The following is an 18,213-nucleotide window of genomic DNA, read 5'->3' on the forward strand; positions in this document are numbered from 1 at the left end:
TTGTCACGAGCATGTGTTTGCAGGAATGAAAGCTGGCTTGAAAAAGGTGACAGTACTGAGACTCTCTGACATGATTTGGGGATTTAAAAAAATATATAACCTACAATTTTGATGTTTTATTCAGCAAATATGTAGATGATTTTCTCACTGACAGTACTGAATGCCTGCCCATATCACAAATTATTGGAAATAATGCAGGCCGCTTTTTATGACTATCAGATTGTTTAAACTCAACATTAATCAAAAATGTTTTGAAATACTATTGAAATATTAGTTACTCAGCAATAACAGTAAAATAGCTGCTGCACTCATTATTTCTGTCTTTTTTGTTGTGTGTCATTCCTGAGAGTGAACATGATGAAATGGGTGCTTTTCTGTGAAAGAGTTGTTGTGGCCACTCTGGAGGGCTTGAGAAGTCAATCACTATTAATTTAGCTCAATGGACAAGCTATCATTACACAATCTTAAGGAAACAGACATTTTAAACTGTCAATTCAAACAGGACAAGCAGTCTTGCGTGTCAGAATTTAATTAGGGGATCTGCTGTGACTACATTTTCCCATTGGCTACTAAACTCATGAGACCGGTGTTACCCAGTACGCTGGGCTTTTTACTAGAAAAAACGCTCACTATCTGCAGAGAACCTTGTTAATTTCCTGCTAATGCAAACTGAACATTTCTTACTACTGCAGCTTCATATTAAAAGCATTTTACTCACTTAAGATTAAGTTGAATTTTATTATGAAGTAGGCTCGTCACAGGAAATTGTTTTTAACACACACAATGTCAAAAATGTGTTTACAGAGAAAAACTGTCATTTTAGGCATTTGTTTTGTCAGTAAAGTTTTATATAGACCGTGGGAGCAATGAAACAGGCTGCAGGCAGCAGCCTGCACATTTTCAACCTCACACAAGGTAACCAACTACTGTTCTACTCATCAACATAACCAGATTCCCTATTAGCATTGGGTTTAAATTTGAAAGAGGTTCTTATGCTCTTCACTTTGACAACAAATCCTTGACATTTTCTTCTTGGCAACTTTCCTTAATCTCAACACACAATAAGTGAAATGTGACTCCCGCTACTCTGTGCTGCCACTCTGCTGCCGCTACATGGAGTGGACAGCTGTAGTTTGTAATTGGTCAACCGTCCACTTAGTATTGATTACATAAAAAAGCAAAACTACAGCAGAGCTTAGGCAAGTAATGTCATTTGTGTATGGTTAGACACAGCGTAACACAAACATATGCAACAAGCATAAATTGAATGAAGTAAACCACAGGAAGCTGCCTCAAAATAGCACTGTCTGTTATAGGGAAGCATCTAGTTTTTCAACAATTTATAATCACCAGTGAAACGGCCTTAGTGAGGCAAGCACCAGAACCATCTAGATCCTTTTGGAAAGCAATTCATACGTCTGGGTTTGCAAACCCACCAACAGTACTTATCATCTTATAGGTGATAGTTCCTCTCCGTCTTTACTTTATTGTTTGTCTTTCTTTCAAAGATCAATAAGGCAAAAAAAATTAAACCAATAAACCTGTCATGTAAGATCTGTGTTTGCTCACATTCATACAGATGTTATGACCTAAGACATGAATGGCTGATATGGTTAGAGAGGTACATGTGTGCATATGTAGCATGAGGGAACAGCTCACCTTTCCCTAGGTGTGTGTTAATGCTCATATATCTAGCAGTTCCAGTCAGACTCTTGTGTTCTCTGTATGGGATGTGTTTTTTGGTCTCTGGGTCTATGTATTCTTTTGCCAGGCCAAAATCTATGATGTGGATGGTGTGTTGCCGTTTGGAGCCGGGTCGGCCCACCAGGAAGTTCTCTGGCTTCACATCTCGATATATCAGGCTTCTGGTGTGGACGAACTCCATACGAGTTATCTGCAGAGCAAAAAAGGCAAAGCTAAAAAATATAGCAATAAACTGCTTGCGTTTAAAGTGAAAATGAATGTTTTCTATGCTTGTCTTACCAGTTGTATGGCTATCATGAGTACAGTCTTTAGAGAGAAGGTCCGGTCACAGAGGTCAAAAAGATCTTCTAAGCTGGGGCCCAGCAGCTCCAGAACCATGGCATTGTATTTACCACATGGTCCAAAGTAAAACACTTGGGGTACACCCTCTAGATACACATAAGGAAAATTCACATAATATAGAAACACTGTACACTGATCAAACATCAGCAGCCAAAGGCCACCACACTGCCTGTCATCCTGAGGCGAGCTGATTCACTCAGCCCAGGATACAATATATGACTCAGCCAAGTCCCAAGTCCAGACCAATAAGTTCTACATTTTGTGTTTTGAGTCCAAAAGAAGTCATAATGCTAACTACAATCAAATTTGCAAATTTAAATTTGCTTTATACATTTCTTAAATGATGAACATTTATGCAACAAATGTACAGCGATAATGCAGATTTTAAACAGCATTAATTTCTTTCAAACAAAATGTTACATGGTGATCAGTTCTTAACTGACCACAGAGTTACTGACATCACTGACCTTTATCTGGTATGTTTTGTCTATCTACTGGTCGTCATTGTCAATGTCACTTTTTTTCTACTGCTCCCCTAATGAGACTGGCTGTGAGGACTCTAGCCAGTCCAAGTCAATTTCAAGTGGTGATCTGAGTTGGTGGCGTTCAAATCAGTCTAGTCTAGTTTTAAGTCCTCACTGATTTCAGGTTGTCTGAGATCATCACATTTATGATGAGTCTAATTCAGGACCTTTGCTGTCTACACAGGAGTAGTTTCATTTGTCTGTCACACGTGTGTCTGCGGAGACCGATACATTTTTATTTACAATCCAGTTGTCTGCCCAGGATGTGCAATGACTTGTAAAACATTTTTTTACATTTCAAAACATGTTTTTCCATTTTACTTGCGTAACTAACTAAAGTGATTACAGACCCTTTCCAAAAAATTAGAATATCATGGAAAAGTTTATTTATTTCCATAATTCCATTCAAAAAGTTAAACTTTCATAGATTATAGATTCAGGGCCCACAATTTAAACGATTTCAAGTATTTATTTGTACATAATTTGGGCTTCCAGCTCATAAAACCCACGAAAACAGGAATTCAAAAAATTAGAATACTGTGAAGAAATCAACATTTACTTCTCCCTTTTTGCAGAAAAAAAAGAAATTAGGATCAAATCAATCAAAATATGGCACTTTCAAAACGATATGTCAATCTTCAATACTTTGTTGGGAATCCCTTTGCCTTAATCACTGCCTGGATGCGCCGTGGCATTGAGGCAATCAGCCTGTGGCATTGCCTGGGAGTTATGGAAGCCCAGATCTCCTTGATGCTTGATGGGCATCAAACCAGGTTTTGGTGCTTCTGGCGGTATGGGCAGGGGCCAGGTCCTGCTGGAAGATGAAATCTGGTAGCCCATCTCCCGGATGCGTCTGAATGTGGTGGTTTTTGAAGCTGTGACTCCCGCCTCATTTCACTCTTTCTGGATCTCGGCCAGATTCTTGAATGTTCTCTGTTTGATAATCCGCTGAAGCCCACGGTCATCTCTTCTGCTGGTGCATCTTCTCCTGCCACATTTTGCCCTTCCACTAGACTTTCCATTGATATGCTTGGACACAGCACTTTGTGAACAGCCAGCCTCCTTAGCTATGAACCTTTGTGGCTTACCCATCCTATGGAGGGTATCAATGATGGTCTTCTGGCCAGTTGTCAAGTCTGCAGTCTTCCCCATATTGAACCGAACTGAGACAATTGAACCAAAGTGAAGCAATTTAACGACACCTGGGGAAACCTGTGCAGGTGCTTTGAGTTTAGTAGATGATTAGTGTGTGACACTCAGTTTAAAACATTCATGCCCTGCAAAATTTGGGCTGATTTCTTCACAGTATTCTAATTTTTTGAATTCCTATTTTCGTGGGTTTTATGAGCTGGAAGCCCAAATTATGTACAAATAAACAAATAAATACTTGAAATTGTTTAAATTGTGGGCCCTGAATCTATAATCTATGAAAGTTTACATTTTTGAATGGAATTATCTATCTATAATACACAGAATCTCTGTCTGTCTGTCTGTGTGTGTATGTGTGTGTGTGTCAAATATCTCTGCGGATCAGGATCAGACTGACCTGAGACTTTCAACATGGCTGCTGTGTGGTTCAGTGGCGTGCAATTTAGCATTTGCTTGGACTGCAATGATACCGTTAATACATTATTTCATAAATGCTTTACATATTCCATGAGCATTGTCCACCGGAGCCACTACAGTCACGTGCGCACCAGAGCCAATCACTGCACACAGTGGCCACGCGCACACCAGAGCCAATCACTGCAGAGCTCAAGCCCACGACATACCTGAAGAAACAAGCGGATTTATACCTGCAGCGGTGCCAGCTCGACCAGGATTTTGCCGGCGGTTCGGTTCCGTTCTGTGCATCTAAACTGACTGTTGTGGATTAATGAGATGAAACAAGTCCAAGTCTGTTTGGGTCTGAGGAGATCCGGAGACGCGCTGTGGATGTTCGGCCCACCGCCCGAGTCGACGGAGCGGACGCACTGGCACGTCCAAAACTGGATTTAGGGTAAATAATGTCCAACACGCTTTTTCGCGAACATTGCCGTTACGTTTGCTTTGTGTCTGGTGCAGGAAGAAACAGTAAAAATGTGCTTTTGTCACAAGTGGATTTATACCTGCAGCGGCGCGAGCTGGACCGGTATTTTGCAGGCGGTTCGGTCCCATTCTGTTCTGTTCATCTAAACTGACTGTTGTTTAATCTCATTACAATCCACAAGTCCAGACCGAGTCTGTTTGGGTCTGAGGAGCTCCGGAGACGCGCGGTCAACAAAGTGGGATCGGAATCTGTGGATGTTCGTGTTTAGCTAGCTGCTAGCCGCTAACCGACCCACACAGCCTACCTACCGAGTTGACGGAGCAGATGCACTGGCACGTCCAAAACTGGATTTAGGGTAAATAATGTCCAACACGCTTTTTCGCTAACATTGCCGTTACGTTTGCTTTATGTCTGGTGCAAGAAGAAACAGTAAAAATGTGCTTTTGTCACTAAAGTGTTCAAGCAGCAAGTTTGGTTGTTGAGGAACAGGAAGATGTGGGAGGGACATCGGCGGATGATTGACAGCAGCAGTGATGTGTTGGAGACGGCGACAGATATAGCGAGTTTTGAGAGTTGAGAGATTTGTGACATATAGCGTGTTTGGAGTGTATAGTTAGTGTGTTATGTAATATTTGGTGTGGTGTGTTCAGTGTGTAGTGGAGTCGTGTTGTGAGGCAAACCAAGGAGGAGACGGCTGAATGTGGAACAGGCAGGAATGAGCTGAGAAGCCTGAGGCATTGCCTGCATTTAAATGAAAATAGTTACACATAACTTTGTAAATTTCAAAAACTTATGCACCAATTTAGTAAACAACAATTTATATTTGAATTATAACTAATGCAATTGGTTCATTAAACATATTTGTGGTTTTCACAGTAAAAAAAAAACTTTTTCTACTCTGATTTTATGTTATTTTGTGATTTTAGGTCCATAGTGTTAATATAGTACCTTAAAATGAAAAAATAACTGTACAGTCACACATGTGAGGTTGTGCTAAAAATAATTACACCAAGTAAGGCAAGGTAAATAGTTTTTAAGGTGAAATATAATGGTATAATCAAAAGTAGTCAAAAACAGCCAATTATATCCCTGACGTCCCACCTTCAAACACAGCCTCATTTGGCCATCCATGAAAAAGCTACTTAACCTCCCACTTTTCTTTAGGAAAACATGCTTCCTACGGGCAATGCACTAGTGGAAATAAATGAACTTTTCCATGATATTCAAATTTTTTGGAAAGGGTCTGTATGTGTGGGCTCTGTACACTGCCAATTCGTGTGTGCGCGTGTGTGCGTACAGACTGCAGTCACAGCTGCTAACATGCTGCATTTGCTAGACGGGCTGCTTAGACACAATGTTAAGTAGTTAATAGGACCAGCTCTCCCTTATAAAGAGTTAGGTCCCTAAACCTATGAGATGTTGCTTTAAAAGTGGGATTTTAAATAGGGACTGCTTAAGCTGGAAGTGAGGACACTCGGCTAGCTTCTCACTGCCTAAGTCCAAGCGCCTACCCTGCTTCCGCTGACTTGGCTCCTGACCTGAATAGCCCCCGAGTCAGACACGTCCACCAGTTGTTGAGTTTTACTGCAGGAGCCCGGGATTAATTAACCAGCAGCAATTCTTCTGGCTTGGTTGTGTGTTTTAATTAACAATGTGTGAGTTGGTAAACCCATCAAGTGGTTTTGTGCTTCTGGAGCACGACCAACAGATACTGCTTGGTCTTGGTGGGGCAATAGCATGGACCTCCCACAAGTTAGTCAAAATAAAGTATGAAGATAAATCCAAAGGACAGCAGTGCAAGGGGAATGGGCATCCCACAAGGGGCAAACATAGGAGAAAATCAGAAGAAGTCTTATTTGCTAGTTTGCATTAGTGTGTATGCTTCTTTAAACATGTGGGTTATTAAAATGTGGCTTGATTCACCTGAAAAAAAAGACAGTGGTTCTCACCTGAACTTCCCAGTTGTTTGTAGAAACGATATTCCAGGTGGAGCTGTGGTGCCCGTGACTTTATAGGTTCCTACAGAGGATTATTGAATTGTGATACAGCAGCGGTATTAGAATTGTGATACAGCAGCGGTAGAAAAAAAAGATTTCATAAAATTTTAAGCATGTTCTAAGAGGAAATGAGAAAGCAATCAATATTATATTGCTATCATGATATGCAATCTCTCTCACTCACTCACTATCATCATCATTATAATTATATATTATAATAAGGCCAAGGCACCCAAACCTAGCTATAACAATTTAAGTCCAATGTCAACTGTTTTCTGTCCCTTTCAAGAGCATTCTGATTCTGAAAATTTTGATTAATAATTGTTCCTCTTACTCTCAAACTGTGTGTGCTGTCCTACAATACTATAAACTATAGAAAGAAAATATAAGTTTTACCAGTTTGATAGCCACATATTCATTGGTGTACAGGTTCTTTCCAAGTCGCAGCTCTCCAAAGTTCCCACAGCCGATCTTCTTTCCAACCCGGAAGTTTGGGCCGACCATTAGAACGCCAGAGTTGGAGCCAGCACCCCGGCCACTATGCCCTGATCGACTCCCCGTCTTCCCAGACATCCTCTTCGCCTCCTCTGTCTCTCCCTTTCCTCCACCTCCTCCTCCTACTCCTCGCTTGTCAAAGTCCATCAGTTTGTGGTAGCCTGGCCTCTCCACGGTTAAGCCTATTCCATGCAACCAAAGAAACTACCAAAAAAACTGCCTAGCGGCTTGACTGTCAGATGTTAGGGTGGTCTATGCTGCGCCAAAATAAGCGCTAAACTGGGGCTGGGATTTGACTTCTAAAAAGGGAAGGACTGAGCTGGGAAAAGTGTCAAATGTCAAATGAATGGTCCGCCCACACCAGTTTAGTTATGCTTACCTTAAGAGGGCTTAGTACTAAAAGAATGTGATAAGCACTGATGAGAGCGAAAGATGGAGCTTAAACTGATGACTGTGACCGATGGATAGATTATTAAATGACAAAGGAATGAGAAGATGACGGGGTGAGGGGGAATCACTACCAACTAGTATATTCCCCCTTGTAGGGGCCAGAAATGGTGATGGAGGGGTGGATAATGGCCTGATCCGTCACCATAAGTGGCTAGCCATATGCTAACATGCTATATGAAACCGAGAAGCTACGCTAGCTTCAGGCTCAAACATACCAATCCACCATGACAAGATCCTGATGTCAGCACAACACCCATACAACCCCAGTGCGGACTTTGACAGCAAGAATGAATTGAGTTTCTCAAAAACTGAAGGAGATCAGTGGTTCCTCTTTTTTACATCTGACATTTGGGTCAGACAGTTTACTTTAGGCATCTGATTCATTGCCATGTGTCCGTTGGTTGACTGGTTTTGAGAAGTGTTCCTCAAATGCTGGACCTCTGTACCTGCCCACTGTCACACAGTGACAGTTCTCAGTTCTACAGAAAACCAGATGAGCTTCGCACCCTGGCTGTGAGAAATGCTGTGCGCTGAAGTTTCAATGCACCACCTGAAAGACACAGAACATGACATTAGGCTCTCATTAGACTGACTCACATACCATAATGATGATAGAAATCAACTGAACTGACTTCAGCTGTACTTGTCTTCTCATGCAGTTACTATAGATGCAGACTCCCATAACTAGACATCTTCACAGCACCGTGTCAGTGCTAGCTAGCTGGCTGGCTGCTCAGCACAAGACACCCAGGTTACTATATATCTAGGGCTGCTGCGACATGTCGAACTAATCAATATGTAAATAAATTTGCTTTTAGCAGACGCTTTTGTCCAAAGCAACAGACAATAAGTACATTTGTTACAAGAGAAAAACCACAATATATCAACGTTGATAGAGTTAAAAGAAAAAATAAACAATTTTCAAGCCCTCGACTGAGCTTCGTAGCTGCTATTTATTAAGGCTACATTAACAGGCATGAAAACGGGTCAGAGGTGAAAAAGGTGAGAAGGATATGATCCCTCTGGGGGGGTCCAGAGGCCTGCTCCCCTGCAAGAAATTATTGAATATTTCATATCTAAAAGCATCAATCTGGTGCATTTTGAGAGAAAATTCAAGCAGAATTACAAGACAGTATGAATGTATAATAAAGTATCCATCTATATATGGTCACATTAAGCTATATAAAAAATGAGACTGACAACTTCTCTCTTGAAATGTGCAACAGCACAACTTTAATAGCACAATCTACCGCAGAATGAAAAAAGCAAGCCCTTAAAAAAGTGTGTTTTGACAAGATGAATATGGGTTTGGAAAAGTTGCTGTCTCTCTGTTTGGAAGAAAGGTGCTGCCTACACTGTGTTGATGCTATGACCTGCACCTTCATCTTGTGCACTTCTGTTTGACAGTGTGCCTGCAGTGCATGGCTGCCCTTGTTTGCATAGTTAATAGCAGTTTTTACACTGGACAGCAAGCCGCCAATTTGGCCTTCCTTTTTAGGTCTGCGGATTTAGACAGAGGGCGGTATATTGGGGGTCTGTTTTGGTCCGCCAATTTGACGCCTCGGAGGGTACACTTATTTCTGCCTCCATTGCTAACTAAATCCGAGGCGTCAATGTGCCAGTAATTGCGTGAGATGGGCGAAGGTGTCTATGACCTGCACTGTGCAGGTCATCGACAGTGGCTATGTGGGTTCGAAGTTGTCTGAAGGCCAGCACCATCATCTTGAATCAGGAAGCCAGTGGAGGTCACGGAGGAGGGGGTCAGATGGGAGAATTTGGGTACATTGAGGTGCGCTGCAGCGGTTTTGTCACAGAAGGTGGGAGTCCAGCCAAGAGCGAGTTGCAGTAGTCCAGACAGGAGATGACCAGCGCTTGGACTGGGAGTTGCGTCCTTTGTGAGTAAAGACCAGATACTGCGGATGTTGTAGAGGGCAAGTCTGCAGGATTGGGCCACAGCAGTAATGTTGGGGGTGCAGGATAGTCTGTCATCGAGGATTACACTAGGGCTGAACGATTAATTGCATTTGCGATAATATCGCGATATGATAAAACGCGATTTTCTAAGCGCAACTTGCGCTAATACAAGGTAGTCACGTGATGCGAGCGAAAGCGTGGAGAACTCAGCTGCATCAACTTTTCATGCTGCCCTTAAACCGCTTGCGCAATGGCCTCTGGCTCGACAGAACAGTAAGAAACTGACACAGCTGAGACTTTAGTCTCAAAGAGGAACAGTACATCGGTGGTGTGGAACTATTTTGGTTTAAAAAAAGAAGATGCTGCGCAGCGTCAGGTGTTGTGCAGAGCATGCTGTGCTCCCGTTGCTACTTCCCGGGGTAACACTACAAACTTGTTCCAGCAAATACCACAAATCAATGTATGACAGTTGTAAGGCCAAAATGCCGAGGACCATTGCGCCAGACAAGCCAAGTGCCTCAAGACAGGGATCACTGACCAAAATGTTTGAAAGTGTCACTCCATATGAACGCAATTCAAAACGGCACGGGGAAACCACTCAGGCAATAACCGAGTTCATAGCCAAAGAAATGATGCCTCTCAGCACAATGACGAAGCCTGGGTTTATGGCATTGATAAATACACTTGATAAATGGTACAGTATACCCTCCCGTACATACTTTAGTCAGACTGCCATACCAGAGCTGTACAAAAAGTGCAAAGAGAAAGTCGCCGCGGAGCTTAAAACGGTGGAGTTTTTTGCTACCACTACTGACATGTGGTCAAGCCGTACAGCTGAGCCTTACCAGAGTCTTACAGTCCATTTTATTGATGAAGATTTCAACCTCAGAGCTCACTGCCTACAAACTACCTACTTCCCAGACGACCACACAGGGGAAAATATTGCAGCCGGCCTGAGAGAGGGGCTTGTCAGCTGGGATCTCCACAAGGAGAAACACCTCTGCATCATGACGGACAACGCGTCAAATATGGTGCTGGCTGCACGGCTTAATGAATGGACGAGGCTCCAGTGTTTTGGGCACAGATTACATCTTGCCATTGGTAAGTTATCATGTCGCGTGTGTGTGTGTGTGTGCAAAAGAGAGAGCGATGCGTTGATTAATAATCAGGAAGCTGAATATACAAATATATAAATTATGTTGAGTTGTGGAAAGCGGATGGGAATCAAAAAAATTCATACCTCCTCCCACCCCTTTTCTAATATGTAAATTGAAATATTATGTTTTGATTTTATGTGCTTATATGTCTGTCTGTGGTGGAATGCCGACCTGCATTTATTTTCTGTTTTTGTTTGTTTTTCACATGTTCGAAATGAACACACACACACAAACTGTTTGTGTTGTGTGTGTGTGTGTGTGTGTGTGTGTGTGTGTGTGTGTGTGTGTGTGTGTGTGTGTGTGAGAGAGAGAGAGAGAGAGAGCGAGAGTGAGAGAGAGAGAGAGAGAGAGGGGTATGGATGTGTGCATTTCAGAATTACAGAGAATGAAGTGTGTGTAATACACTACTTTTTATTTCTTTCAGAAAATGCACTCAAGGATGACAGAGTGTCAAGGGCAACAGCACTGTGCAGGAAGCTGGTGGGGCACTTTTCCCACAGTTGGAAGAAGAAGGCAGCAGTAACAGAGGCACAGAGGGAGCTCAAACTCCCTGAGCACAACCTCATAACTGAGTGCCCAACAAGATGGGGATCTAAAGAAATGATGATTGCCAGAGTGCTTGAACAGGCCAAAGCCATTTCTCAGGTATTGTCTGGTGATCGATATGCACGCTCCCTCATCCCAACCTGGCAGGATATTGACGTGTTGGAGTCAATTCACAAGGCACTGCATCCTCTACTGGAATTTACTGATGCTCTTTCTGGAGAGGAGTATGTGAGCATCTCCTACCTCAAGCCAGTACTCCACCTTTTTGCCACATCAGTCCTGGCTGAAGATGCTGAGGGAACCGACCTGACTAAATCAATAAAAACCAAAGTCCTAGCATACCTCAATAACAAATATGGAGACCCAAACATCCAGGACCTTTTGGATGTTGCCTGTTTCCTGGACCCTAGGTTCAAAATTCAGTACATCAGTACTGACAACATCCCTGCTATCAAGACCCGACTGAAGACAGAGATGGTAGACTTAGCACAACGTACATATCATCGGGTAAATGATAATTAAGTATTTCACAAAAATACAATCTTTCTGTAAAATCTAATTCGAAAACTAATGGCTGTTTTTTTCATCTAATAGGAGAGGAGGTCTCGTACTGAAACTGTTCAGATACCTCAAAGTGCACAGCCATTGGGGGAAAAGGCGAAGAGGTCTCTTGGCAGTTTTTTCAAGACCAGCGCAGCCTCTCCTTCTTTGCCTGTGAAACTTGAAGATGTCGCAGAGGCAGAGGTAAACAATTACCTGATGATTCCTGCCATCGATGGAGAAGATGATCCCTTGGCTTGGTGGAGGGTGCACAAGATCAGCTACCCACAGTTGGGCACCATGGCCCGCAAGTATCTTTGTGTACCTGCCACAAGCGCTCCCTCAGAGCGTCTTTTTAGCACAGGAGGGAATATTGTGACTTGCACTCGCTCATCCTCGAAGCCAGCAAAAGTCAATATGCTGGTTTTCTTAGCAAAAAACCTGTGAGCCTCTGAGAACAAAACTGTTGGATCATTATGGCTGGCAGTGCCATACTCATAGTGAACTTTAGTCTGTGTGGTGTGTTATTGTTGTGTACTTGAGATAAGTGAGGTTGATCTATATTATACTATTCAAATTGTTTTTTATTGTCTAATTAAAATTAAAATTAATTGTCTAAAAGTGCATTTCTCTGTTTTTATTTATAACTTTATTTACTTTGATTTTACAATATATTTTCAAAGTAGTAGAGGCAAATTCTATGTTTCAGCTATGTGAAATGTAACTGACTTGGGAGCAGTAAGATGCACATAATTTTAAATAATTTTTTTCTTAAGAATGTACATTTTGCACACAGTGTTTACAAAGTGTATGCCTTTGTTTAAATTACTTAAATGCACATTGGCAAAGCCACAGATGTTTCTGTAATGAGCAGTTAAATAAAAATGTCATTTATTTCAAGTCATACGTCTATTAATTTAATTCTAACAAATAGGCCCAGCCTATGGGAAAGAACATTTTACACTAAATGACATTTAGTAGATGTATCTAATATTGCGTTGGTCATGGGGTTAGGGTTATCATTCAGTATGTTTTGTTGGGAAAAAAGAGGATAAAATAGAAAAAAAATTGCATATTAAATCCCAATTGCAATATTGGGGGGGAAAAAAATCGCAATTAGATTATTTTCCCAAATCGTTCAGCCCTAGATTACACCCAGGTTTGTCGTAGTAGATGAAGGCGATACTGTGATGTCCTCGACAGTGACAGACAGGTCCATGTGAGGGCAGTCTTTCCCCGGGATGAAGAGGAATTCAGTTTTATGAAGGTTGAGCTTGAGCTGGTGCACAGTTGTCCAAGCTGAGATGACTGCCTGACATTCCCAGATGCGTGTTTCAACGCGAGTGTCAGAGAAGGATGGGGAAAAGAGAGGTTAGATGTTGTCTGCGTAACCGTAGTAAGAGAATCCATGCAAGGTGATTGCAGAGCCTAGTGATCTAGTACATAGTGAAAATAGAAGTGGCACACAATATGTCGATGTATGTTGACGTGATGACGCGGAGGATGTTAAAAGTACAACTGCCATGCTCGAGCACTTGAAGTGGAAGCATCTCGGGGCAGCGGGATTCACGTTGGAATCCATGGTGTGGTGAAACACTGCGCTGTGTGGAAATGTCACTCCATGGTCTGTGTGTGTAATGTGTTGGGTACCTAACCACTGATTAGTTTGCCAAAAGACAAAGCTGCTATGCTGTTATGCTGGTCCTTCTGATGATCGTTTGTCCTCATCGACAGATTAAAAATAATAGTAAACAACCAGGATGAGGCAGATCATCAGGGGGCATAATTCCCTGTAGCGCATACTTTGTCATATTTGTTTGGTGATAACTGAATAAAATACTGAAATATGAAGGACAAGTTTTAAAATCTTGTTTTGGGTAAATTCATTGTTATATCAATCGAGTCATAAAAAATAATAGTTAGATTAAGCAAATCGGTCCATTAGAAGAGAAACAGAAAAAAGACAGGCAAAACCCCTTGAGCCTGTTGCTGTAGTTACCACAATTCAACCCATTTAGCATGGTTTCTGTTATTCCTTCCCTTCGACCAGTCTCTTGACCAATGCCATTTGCAACTTTTTAATCAGACATTTTCTTAATTATTTGGCTATATTAGCAAGAGTGGTTTTAAAAAAATGGTTTGTATATCAACATCATCAACGCGGTTTTCCTTTATTAATGATGACTTCAGACTACTGCTATCTAGTGGCATGGAGTGTTATTTCCTCTCTCGCGAGCGCTGAACATTCGGCCGACAGCTGTCATCTTTGCTGTGTGTTGAAGAAACAGGCAATATGAAATGACGTAAAGCAACATAACAATCCACCTTTGTTGCTACTTTGTTGCTTTGATGTCAGTTTGGCGTGTTTGGTATAACTAGTGCATTGCCCGTAGGAATTATGTATTTCTATTGAAAAGTGGGAGGTTAAGTAGCTGTTTCATGGATGGCCAAATGAGGCTGTGTTTGAAGGTGGGACGTCAGCACAACCTCACATGTGTGACTGTACAGTTATTTTTTCATTTTGACATACTGTATTAACACAATTGGACCTAAAATCACATAAAACATAAAATCAGAGTAGGAAAAAGTTAGATTATTTACTGTGAGAACCACAAATATGTTTAACGAACCATTTTTATTACTTATAATGCAAATATAAATTGTTTGCTAAATTTGTGCATAAGTGTTTGAAATTTACAAAGTTATATTAACCATTTACATTTAAATGCAGGCAATGCCTCAGGCTCAGGTCTGCCTGAGCTCCTCCAGCTCAATGGAGAGCTGCACTGCCTGCTCCTCAGCAGTCTCCTCATTGTTTTACTCACAACACAAAAAAACGACTACACTACACACTAAATACACTACACCAAACACTACATAACACACCAACTATACACTCCAAACACGCTATATTTCACAAATCTCTCAATTCTCAAAACTTGCGATCTCTATTGCGGACACTTTCGTGACAAAAGCCCGATTTAACCGTTTCTTCCCGCACCAGACACAACGCAAACGTGATGGTAATGTTCACGAAAAAGCGTGGTGGACATTATTTACTTTAAGTCCGGTTTTGGACGTGCCGTCGCGTCCGTCGACTCAGGAGGTGGGGTGTGGGGGTGGGCTAGCAGCTAACATTAGCTACACATGAACATCCACAGATTCCTATTCCAGTTTGTTGTCCTCGCGTATCTGGATCTCCTTAGACCCGAACAGACTCGGTCTGGACTCGTTTAGTCTCATTAATCCACAACAGTCAGTTTAGATGCATAGAACGAAACCGAACCCCCGGCAAAATCCCGGTCCAGCTCGCGCCGCTGCAGGTAGAAATCTGCTTGTTTCTTAAGGTGTGCCGTGGAGTCTGGCTCTACAGTGATTGGCTCTGGTGCGCACGTGGCTTCGGTGCGCAGTGATTGGCTCTGGTGCGCACGTGACTATGGTGGCTACGGTTGACAATGCTAGCGGAATTCGTAAAGCATTTATAAAATAATTTATTAACGGTATCATTGCAGTCCAAACAAATCTGATGTCGCACACCCTTAAACCAAGCAGCAGCCATGTTGTAAGTCTCAGGTCAGTCTGATCCTGATCCGCAGAGATATTTGAGGAACACACACACAGACAGAGATTCCTTGGTTTTATAGAGAGATAGTGATTTATACAACACCTTTTTAAATTTCAAGAAATAATTTAAAAGTTGCGAGTGTTTCTACAAGCCTCGGATACTAGCCTCCCAGTTGACCTATCTGACTTTTTCTCTAACTGCTTCTCTGATATTCTGTACAGATCAGATAATGAGTCGCAATAACAAAAATCTAAAAAAAAAACTAGTGCAGTGCCCGTAAGAAAAGTGTATCTTACGGGCACTGCACTAGTGTAAAAAAGTGGGAGGTTAAGGAGCTTTTTCATGGATGGCCAAATGAGGCTGTGTTTGAAGGTGGGGCGTCAGGGATATTTAGGTTTCTTGTGAAATCTGATATTCCAGGGTATAAATGGCTGTTTTTGACTATTTTTGATTTTGCCATTATATTTCATCTTAAAAGCTATTTACTTGGTGTCATTATTTTCAGTACAACCTCACATGTGTGACTGTACAGTTATTTTTTTTATTTTGACATACTGTATTAACACAATGGACCTAAAATCACGAAAAAAACCTGAAATCCGAGTAGAAAAAGTTAGATTTTTTAACCACAAATATGTTTAACAATCCATTTTCTTTTATTATTTTTTTTACTTATAATGCAAATATAAATTGATGTTTATCGAAATGTGTGCATACATTTAAAAAAATTACAAAGTTATATGTAACTATTTACATTTAAATGCAGGCAATGCTCAGGTCTGCCTGTGCTCCTTCCAGCTGAATGAAGAGCTGCACTGCCTGCTCCACATTCAGCTTCTCCTCATTAAACAAAAAAACGACTCCACTACTCACTAAACACACTACACCAAACACTACATAACACACCAACTACACACTCCAAACACGCCAAATGTCACAAATCTCTCAACTCTCACACACACCGACCGTCGTTGCATGTCAATCATTCGCCTAGGTCCCTCCCACAACTTCCTGTTCCTCAACAACCAAACTTGCTGCTTGGACACTTTCGTGACAAAAGCCCGTTTTTACCGTTTCTTCCTGCACCAGAAACAAAGCAAACGTGACGGCGATGTTCGCGAAAAAGCGTGGCGGACATTATTTACCCTAGGTCCGGTTTTGGACGTGCCGATGCTTCCGGTCCGTCGCCTCGGGAGGTGGGCCGTGTAGCTAGCGGCTAGCTACACACGAACATCCACAGATTCCGATTCCACTTTGTTCTCCGCGCGTCTCCGGATCTCCTCAGACCCGAACAGACTCGGTCCGGACTCGTTTAATCTCATTAATCCACAACAGTCAGTTTAGATGCACAGAACAGAACAGAACGGGACCGAACCGCCGGCAAAATCCCGGTCCAGCTCGCGCCGCTGCAGGTATAAATCTGCTTGTTTCTTAAGGTGGGGGGGTCGCAGTGGGCTCTGCAGTGATTGGCTCTGGTGCGCGCGTGGCCACGGTGTGCAGTGATTGGCTCTGGTGCGCACGTGACTGTAGTGGCTCCGGTGGACAATGCTCGTGGAATTTGTAAAGCATTTATGAAATAATTTATTAACGATATCATTGCAGTCCAAACAAATGCGAAATATCACACCACTGGACCACGCAGCAGCCATGTTGAAACTCTCAGGTCAGTCTGATCCTGATCCGCAGAGATATTTGAGGAACACACACACACACACACAGACACACAGAGGTTCCGTGTATTTATAGATAGATAAAACTGCCAAAATGCGACTGAAAGAGAAAAAAAAACCTAATCAGAGAGCATGCCAATAGGTTATTAGAAACCAGGTCCGATCTTAGAAAATCTAACAAATATTTTTTTGCATCCCGTAATTGATTGAATAGTAGCATTTGGCCTATCAAATTAAAAAACAAAAATCCAGAGCTTCCTGCAGGAGGACAGGACATGTTCTCCAGCATTTCTGATTTCCTTTTCTAATAATAACACTCATCCTAGCTACTCCAGTTCCTTCTCTGTCTCTCTCTCTCCTGTACATCCAATCTATCTTCACCTTCCTTTCATCCCATCTTTCATGCTATTACAAGCTTGGTAATGTATGAGTCTTTGATGAGAATCTAACTCTGCAGAGGATAAACAATACATCAGTCAAACACACTGCCCCCTCTTAAAAATTCATCAAACTTCGTTGTTGGCCTCGAGGTAACCTCCCACTGGTTTCTACAAACATAGCTCATTTGTGTAAACTCGTCAAATTCTGAGTCAGCTATATAATTTCAGTTATATGCTTGCTTCTAACCTGCATCGCCGAGCCAAAAGAGGCATGATGGCACACATCATAATGTTTAGATCCTTGCTTGTTTCCAATCTGTTTCTGTAAATCCAAAAAAATGTCTTAGCAAACTTTTTATGATCATATGGACGCTGGTATAATGATTTGTGATTGAGATCCTGACACGTCATGCAGCGTGAAAAGTGACAAAGAGAAGGTTTTTGCTTTAAATGACATCACATGGTCAGTAAATGTCTGGCTCTGACTCCCAGAGAGGGATGCCATTTTCCGGAGAGAGGTTCACAGAAGACTCAGCAGGGAGGGTTACAAGTTGCCAGAGACAGCAACCACAACAACACAATGTGGAGGGCAACAAAGACATGTGAGTTAAGATTTTTGCTGTTACAACATTACAGTTGTTTGGTCTTGTAATGTTGCTTTGTTGGTTTAAGTGTGGGACATTTCTTTTATTTTGAGTGTTATACAGTCCTGTCCTGCGCTGGTAACATGTTGATTCACCTCTGTTACTACCTCCGCTGGCAGATCAGAGGCACAACAAACTGTCCCCTCAATTCCCCTCTGTAACTTTAATAGAGACAGCAAGGCGCAATGCTCCCACCTTGAAAAGGCAGTGCGAAAGATAGATAGAATTACTTTAATGATCCCAGACAGAAAGGGGC

General features: G+C 42.0%; 2 protein-coding genes across 5 annotated transcripts in view; one reads left to right on the top strand and one right to left on the bottom strand.

The window, feature by feature from the left end:
• Positions 1-18,213, bottom strand: part of LOC115572425 (casein kinase I-like) — a 43,250-nt gene that overhangs the window by 14,709 nt on the left and 10,328 nt on the right. For all 4 annotated transcript variants that reach the window (XM_030402473.1, XM_030402472.1, XM_030402475.1 and 1 more), the window contains exons 2-5: positions 6,993-8,091; positions 6,549-6,618; positions 1,984-2,132; positions 1,660-1,894 (exon numbers count right to left, since the gene is read on the bottom strand). In XM_030402473.1, coding sequence (XP_030258333.1) covers positions 1,660-1,894; positions 1,984-2,132; positions 6,549-6,618; positions 6,993-7,238 — 700 coding nt within the window. In that variant the 5' untranslated portion in view covers positions 7,239-8,091. The remainder of the gene's footprint in view (positions 1-1,659; positions 1,895-1,983; positions 2,133-6,548; positions 6,619-6,992; positions 8,092-18,213) is intronic.
• LOC115572426 (zinc finger BED domain-containing protein 1-like) lies at positions 10,471-12,259 on the top strand. Its single transcript, XM_030402476.1, has 3 exons — positions 10,471-10,556; positions 11,037-11,665; positions 11,753-12,259. Exons 1-3 carry the CDS (start codon positions 10,484-10,486, stop codon positions 12,143-12,145), a joined length of 1,095 nt encoding a protein of 364 aa, XP_030258336.1. The 5' UTR covers positions 10,471-10,483; the 3' UTR covers positions 12,146-12,259.

The sequence above is a fragment of the Sparus aurata genome, chromosome 21 (assembly GCF_900880675.1).
Source record: "Sparus aurata chromosome 21, fSpaAur1.1, whole genome shotgun sequence".
NCBI lineage: Eukaryota > Metazoa > Chordata > Actinopteri > Spariformes > Sparidae > Sparus > Sparus aurata.

Coding starts and splice junctions, on each gene's coding strand:
- LOC115572426 (XM_030402476.1), top strand. CDS start 10,484: ATGGTGCTGGCTGCACGGCTTAATGAATGGACGAGGCTCCAGTGTTTT. Junction 10,557..11,036: donor CAGATTACATCTTGCCATTG/GTAAGTTATCAT, acceptor TATTTCTTTCAG/AAAATGCACTCAAGGATGAC. Junction 11,666..11,752: donor CACAACGTACATATCATCGG/GTAAATGATAAT, acceptor TTCATCTAATAG/GAGAGGAGGTCTCGTACTGA.